Source organism: Mytilus trossulus, chromosome 1 (genome assembly GCF_036588685.1).
Source record: "Mytilus trossulus isolate FHL-02 chromosome 1, PNRI_Mtr1.1.1.hap1, whole genome shotgun sequence".
NCBI lineage: Eukaryota > Metazoa > Mollusca > Bivalvia > Mytilida > Mytilidae > Mytilus > Mytilus trossulus.
The window spans coordinates 57,925,636-57,933,193 of NC_086373.1; the positions used below are offsets into that span (position 1 = coordinate 57,925,636).

At 34.4% G+C, this 7,558-nt stretch overlaps 1 protein-coding gene across 1 annotated transcript; it reads left to right on the plus strand.

Moving 5' to 3' along the window:
- The first annotated feature begins 264 nt into the window (after positions 1-264).
- LOC134709084 (uncharacterized) lies at positions 265-5,336 on the plus strand. The gene is made up of 3 exons (XM_063569337.1): positions 265-302; positions 3,425-3,525; positions 4,502-5,336. Exons 2-3 carry the CDS (start codon positions 3,441-3,443, stop codon positions 4,891-4,893), a joined length of 477 nt encoding a protein of 158 aa, XP_063425407.1. The 5' UTR covers positions 265-302; positions 3,425-3,440; the 3' UTR covers positions 4,894-5,336.
- The last annotated feature ends 2,222 nt before the right edge of the window (positions 5,337-7,558 follow it).

The window sequence follows — 7,558 nt, forward strand, 5'->3', positions numbered from 1 at the left end:
CTTGTTGTAAACTGTGGTGTATGTTTCAAAACTCGGCAACGGGACATGATATGAAAAGCAAATGATAAAAAGGACTTATTTTGTTATATCTTTTTTCTAATTATTTTGTATTAAAAGAGAGGTTGCATGCATTCAACTCGCCTCTAGTCTGAACAAATGCGTTGATAAAAATATATATTTAAACCTCTTTACTAGATTTTTACCTATAAACATGAATTTTGTCATACCTGTGTACATAATACAAGTTAGTCAAGTAATTAATACTTAGATAACATTACTAAGGATGGTAAGCATTTACCTATGTATGTTGCAATTTTATTTTTATCTAGGTAACATTTATTTTCTTCCGGAAATAGAATGAAAATTTTCTACAAAGGAGGAAGTACTTAAATCGAGGTACAGGTTTCTTTTTTTCTTTCTTTCTTTTATACATTTATTCATTCATTCATTTGTTTGTTTGTTTGTTTGTTTGTTTGTTTGTTTGTTTGTTTGTTCATTCATTCACTTACTCTTTCGTTTATTCAAACCTATGCAACCTTGGTTAAAAAGAGTTCAGATATAAAAAAGACATGGCACAAAATACAAAAGACATAAAAGACCAAAAGACAAGCAACAGTACATACAGATTACGACAAAAAAAACTAAAAACTTAAAACGTATCAACACGAAAGTCGTAAAATTATGCCAAAAAAATACATTCAATTTAGTAATGACGTATTTTACCAACATATTTAAACAAAGGTAAACACACGTTATTAGAAATGAAACATTACTTAGTCCACATTGGCTAGATGTTAAGGTGGATGAGGTGGGTTGGGGTGGATGAGATCTAACAAAACACGTTTAACACCAATCCAAATTTGCACCGGTTCTCAAATATCATTTTTTGTTGTATTAATTTTGGTTTATATATGTATTGTTCGGTGTTAGGTTTGGCAACCCTTTGTTTGAACTAAGTTTTTAAAATGTTATTGTTTAGGTGTCAGCTAAAACCCGTCTACGGGTGCAGAATTTTCTCGCTGCACTGAGGACCCCTTGGTGGTCTTATTGGCTGTTTTCTGCACTTTGGTCGGGTTATTGCCTCTTTGGCACAGATCCGTTATCCCCATTATCTATTTTATTATTGCAATACTGTATGTTTGTAAGTAGTTGAAAAGTGTACGATGCATTATATTTCAAGCACCCTTCTGGTAGTTTACTTTCTTATCATACACTACACTAGGCAGTTTAAAGAGAAAGATACACTATAATACACGTATCTGTTTTTGATGAAATTCTTTCCAAACTACAAAACGGATATACATATAGACTACATATCAATTTTGTATAAAGAATACCATAGCTTTGAATGAATATGACTCCAGTGTGTTTAGTACAGGTCTAACAGGTTTGAACAAATCACATTTTGTGCTTATGCAAAACTAGAGGTTGTCAAGAGCCTGTATCGCTCTCCTGACTCTACTTGGGGATTTGAAATCATATAAAAAAGATAAATTTGGCTACAAAGTAACAACACTTGGCCAGCACCTCATTAGGAAAGGAACACGTATGCTATGTTTAGTCTCATTCAATTCAGTGGTTCTCTAAAAGATTTGTATGTATTTCACATAGTGTCCCATTTTAAACTAAGCCCCCCCCCCCCCCCCCCTTTTGCGGCCATCTTGAACGTTGGTTCGGCGACTTAGTAACAACACTTGGTCAGCATCTCATCAGAATCATTCATGCTATGTTTGGTTTCATCCCATTCAGTGGTTCTCTAAAAGAAGAACTTTGTATGTATTTCCCATAGGTCCTATGTTAAACCAAGCCCCCCCCCCCCCCCCCCCCCCCCCCCCCACCACTGGCAGCCATCTTGGACGTTGGATTGGCGACATCTCATTAGGAACATTCATGCTTTGTTTGGTTTCATTCCATTCAGTGGTTCTCTAAAAGAGGAAATTTGTATGTATTTCCCATAGGTCCTATGTTAAACCAAGTCCACCACTGGTGGCCATCTTGGATGTTGGATCGTACAAAAAGTAACAAAACTTGGTCAGCATCTCATAAGGAACATTCATGCTCTGTGTGACTGCATTCCATTCAGTGGTTCTCTATAAGAAGAAATTTGTATGTAACCCATTTGGTCCTATGTTTAACAAAGTCCCCCACTGGCGGCCACCTTGGATGATAGATCGGCTACATAGTAACAATACTTGGTCAACACCCCATAAGGAACATCCATGCCATGTTTGGGTTTTTTCCATTCAATGGTTCTCTTAAAGAAGTCATTTGTATGCATTTCCCGTAGGGTCCTTTGTTAAACTAATTCCCCCGCTGGCGGCCATCTTGCATAATGGATCAGCTACAAAGTACAACACTTGGTCAGCACCTCAAAAGGAACATTCATTCCATGTTTGGTTTCATTCCATTCAGTGGTTCTCTAGAAGAAGTTCAAATGTAAAAAAATAACGCCGACGACGGACGACAGGCGCCAAGTGATGAAAAAAGCTCACTTGGCCTTTCGTGCCTGGTGAGTTAAAAAGGAGGATACAAAACAATAAGAAGAATAAAAAATTAAAAAGGGACGATAGGAAAAACAACAGTCTCAATTCTCAGGTGCTCCACAAGGATCAGCAGTTTGTGTTCTACTAGTGACAGGTGTAACTCTTGATAAAAACATGGATTTATATTTAGTGATTAAGGTTATTGCAATTGTCTGTTACTAAAATTTTCGTAAATTATTGTTTACACAAGGTTTATGTTGACCATTCCTTCTTATAAATCGAAGCGGACGTATTCTTTAAATATATAGAATCAAGATTGTTTGTGTTAAGAGAATTTTCAAATGTTTTGCACAAGAATTTCTTGTGATTATTTGGTAAACATTTTTTGTTCATAATTCTCCTAAAGTATAGACAGTCTCATGCACAGTTTGAAGCCCAGGTTTGTTTGCTTAAAATCAGTTAAGTGCTTTCATTGAGCATTTTGCAGACCAAATGATAGACTTTGTATGTAAGGACACTACTGCAATTTTGAAATACAGTCAATATATCTGCAACCTGCAGTAAATGTTTTACATTGTTGTTTAACTTTATTTCCATGTCTTTATCTTCTGAGAAGTCGGGTGCTGGTGTTTGGTTCTTTTACAAAGTTGGGAGTTTGGTTCTTCTGAGAAGTTAGGAGTTTGGTGGTTAGTTCTTCTGAGAAATCTGGTGTTGATGGTTGGTTCTTCTGATAAGTCAAGTGTTGGTGTTGTGCTTTTGGATTTGAGATTTTGGTCGGCGTAGTCTTGTGACCTGTCCCTCAAACCATTATTAGGTCAGACTATAATGAAATATTGTGTGTAATTTACTAGGTTAACGATCGGAACAAAAGTTATCAAAATGTTTAGAATTTGTTAAGAAAGTATTATCGTTTGATTGGCTCATTATTTGTTTACTTTCAGCGACTATAAAAGAAATATGCCATTATGCAGTTTGGAAAAAATAATTTCTATAGGTACATGTGTTATCCAATTTGGATATGTGGCGTGTCGGTCTACGGCAGGTAATAAATATAACTTGATAACGAGACTATGTTGATTAAAAATTACAAATTATAATTGTAGCTGCTGCTGCTTCTTTTCTTTCTATTATTTTATGTTAAATGTCTCAGTTTTGTTTATCTATTTATATTCCATATAACAACAACGTCTAACAACGTAAAACATACTTATTCATAAGTGGATAAAAGTCTTTCAAGTTGATAAAAAAAAATCATATTTCTTTAAACAACATACCCCTTTACAGCACATTTCAGTCAGTATGTAGCTAATGGTAATATCTTTGGTTAGCTTGCCTGTTAGCTGAACCGTGAAGTCATTATTAGGTAAGGTAAACTTCCCTCCTTTTAAAGTAGCTTAGTCCTACAGAGAGATAGATTTTTTATCTGTTGGGCTAGTCTGCTATCAAAGGAGGGAAGTTTACCTTACCTAACAATGACTTCACGGTTCAGCTAACAAGCAAGCTAACCAAAGATATTACCATTAGCTACATACTGATTGAAATGTGCTGTAAGTCTAATTTACAGTTTCTGTGATCTAGATAATGAATATGAAACGTGCGCTAACATGTGATGGTTGACTACATTTTACATGTTCTATTTTTTTTATTTATTCTTCAGTCATGTTTAAGTTGTTACATCAAATTTGTACTTCTCATTTGAAACAGGACAGGTGCCAGATGTGGAACAGAATCCGTTTGCTGTTCGCATTACACCGGTTTCTTAGCCTCGTACAAATACAGTTGATATCTAAAGACACTAAACAGTTATTGTCTATATATACAAGGTGACGTGAATTTTAAACACCAGCGGAAATATAACTAAAGAAAACGACTGGTTTTATTTTAAGCACATATTGGCAATGGTCACCAGCATATAGGTTCTATTAATTTTTCAAGTAAAACATTCTTGAGCCTTTATAAAATGAAGCAACTAAGCTAATTCTGAATCTTTTTGCAATTTTCATTTACTTTTATTTCAGATAGTGCCACTAAGGATGCCTTACCAGAAAACTTCGTCACGACAAACATAGTTGCATTATCAGTGGTTTCGTTATGTTGTGTGATAGCAATCGTTTCTCTTCTTCTTTCATGTGGCATTTGTGATATTTCAAATGGCGAAGTCAGTGGTGAACTGTCCGGGCCAAATGTGCAAAAAACAAAACCTGCCATATATTACAGTTCTACGCCATCTTACGATACATCTTGTGATATATCACCAAACAAAGCTATGCCATACAACTTAGATCCTAAAACGTGCGACAATTTATCAAGCAGCCAGAGATCACATGCCCAAGTCGCTGTTAACACCAATCATATGGACAACGCGAGCGATTTTGAAGGAACCATTCACAGTCATACGGATAACATGTGAATTCATTTTTTTAACCACTAGAGATGATTAACTTGAGAATTTTGAAATAAGCAGTATCTTGCCATTGTTTCAAAACAGTATTGTAAACGTTTAGATTAATTTGAAAGACATTCTGATTGAAATTCTGATCAATATTAACTCGCTTGCTCGCCTGATCGTAAAGCAGAAAATCATATTTTAATTAGAATGTAGAACATATTCATTCGTTTGGGGAAATATGAAGGGCATTTTAACACAAATTAAATCTTTTTATAGCTTATTATACAGTATGGGTTTTGCTAATTGTTGAAAGCCATCAGGTCCTCTGTACATTATTGTTAACTCCTAATAGTCCTATGTCTTTTGGTCTCTGGTTTTTATATTTTACGTTATTTTCATGTTTCCGACCAATTTAAAACGAAAACAAAACTTGGACAGATATGCAAACACAGCATGTAAGCTGGTTGAAACTAATTACCATGAGGACAGTTTTGAAATAAAACATAACTATTTAATGATTTGATTTTCAACACAAATTTATATCAAATCTATCGAAATTGAAAAAAAGTCCGGTTAACCGGTTAGCGTTTTTGGTATTCGGTATTCGGTCGTTCGACCGATTAACCGGTTAACCGGTTAATCGTTGACAACACTAAAAACAATAATTTTAATAACGAAAGTACCTTGTTTCACTTGTCTATTTTTATTTGTGTAAATCGTCTGTAAAATGAAGCTGATACCGAGATGTTGTTCAAAGAATTAAAAAGAAATGACCAAAGTGCATACTTCATTAATTCATGCATTCGCTTCATAAATACAAATATCAGAAGTACAAGAAATTATCAGTATGACCGGACTGAAAAAGAGAAAAGAATGGAAAGAAAACAAAAAGGCTAAATGATCATGTCCAGTATTTACCAGCAAGAAAAAAAACATACTATCAGTATCTCCTTTATTTGCTTCCATTCAAGGGAATAGCACAACACTATAACTTCTTAAAAGGAAAGAAGCTATGGGATTTACTTTTTATCTCTTTACAGTAACAGTAGAGTTAAGTTCTTAAATTTTGATAAATTGGTCATTGGTCCATATGGAGCAGAGGTAACATGAATCGACTGTCCTCACACAGATCCCGTGTTCAAATCTCACAGCCGGAGATGGAAAAATGATGTACTATATTATATGTAACTTAACTTAACTTTAATTTCAATTTCTTAAAGACAACTAACCTACATATTGTTTGTCTTACTGCATTCCCTCAGTTGTTTGCTATATTTCCGTCATACGTGCATGTACAGTTCCTTTGATTATTTTTGTCACTGGGTTGCTGTCTGAATGAGGTTAGCCCCATATCACATTAAATTGTTAATCGCGTAAAATTGTGGTTTTTTTTGAAGCGGAAGAAAAAAATCTGGCAAATTCTTCGTTAAAAAGTGCGACGTTTTTAATAACTGATTTGTATGTTTATGGAGTTGAGGATTAGTAAATGTGCGTCTTTTTGTCAAGCTGTGCTTCAGATTGAAACTTTTTGTTTAATTTTGTAACGTTGTACATCCAATTTTTGTACGTAAAAATTCTAATGTCTTCACTGGGGACTCCAGAGATGAAACCTTATAACGTTAGTTTAGCAGGGAAGTTACTCTGTAGATATTGGTTTCATGTTTTTGCAAATCGCTTCGTGGAAGCAACATCCTGCTTCTTAAAATATATCATGTTTATTCACTGGCAGAAAGATGCATTCAAACCTTTAATGCACGATACATTGTAGGGAATTTTGCAATTTTTATGTACAGAAAACACCCTTTCCTAGAAACAAAATATATCCTATATCAAAAAGTGTTGTCCTGAAGTTTGTAAACGAGCTTGAACATACTTATAAAACAAGTCTTACTGTTGGTAATGACTTAAAACAAAAGGTCCGCACGTATCTCTTGGATAATTCTACCCAAACCTCGTCCTCTCTAACCTGTCACCCATACTCTTCAATCTAATTAAGCATTTTCTTTCTTTTAAGACACACCATTTCTAAATCCATCACACTAAAGGTCTTTACAATTAATCCTTCTTTAACGCATTCTGACAATCAATTTGTTTCAGCGGTTGTTTGTCCAGCGGCCTATATTACAGTCATATTCCATAGAAAAAGTCAATATATGATGCTACAAATCCTTTCGATATAAAACAATAATTTTAATAACGAAAGTACCCTTGTTTCACTTGTCTATTTTTATTTGTGTAAATCGTTTTCTTTTTCATTCTGTAAAATGAAGCTGATACCGAGATGTTGTTCAAAGAATTAAAAAGAAATGACCAAAGTGCATACTTCATTAATTCATGCATTCGCTTCATAAATACAAATATCAGAAGTACAAGAAATTATCAGTATGACCGGACTGAAAAAGAGAAAAGAATGGAAAGAAAACAAAAAGGCTAAATGATCATGTCCAGTATTTACCAGCAAGAAAAAATACATACTATCAGTAGCTCCTTTATTTGCTTCCATTCAAGGGAATAGCACAACACTATAACTTCTTAAAAGGAAAGAAGCTATGGGATTTACTTTTTATCTCTTTACAGTAACAGTAGAGTTAAGTTCTTAAATTTTGATAAATTGGTCATTGGTCCATATGGAGTAGAGGTAACATGAATCGACTGTCATCACACAGATCCCGTGTTCAAATCTCAC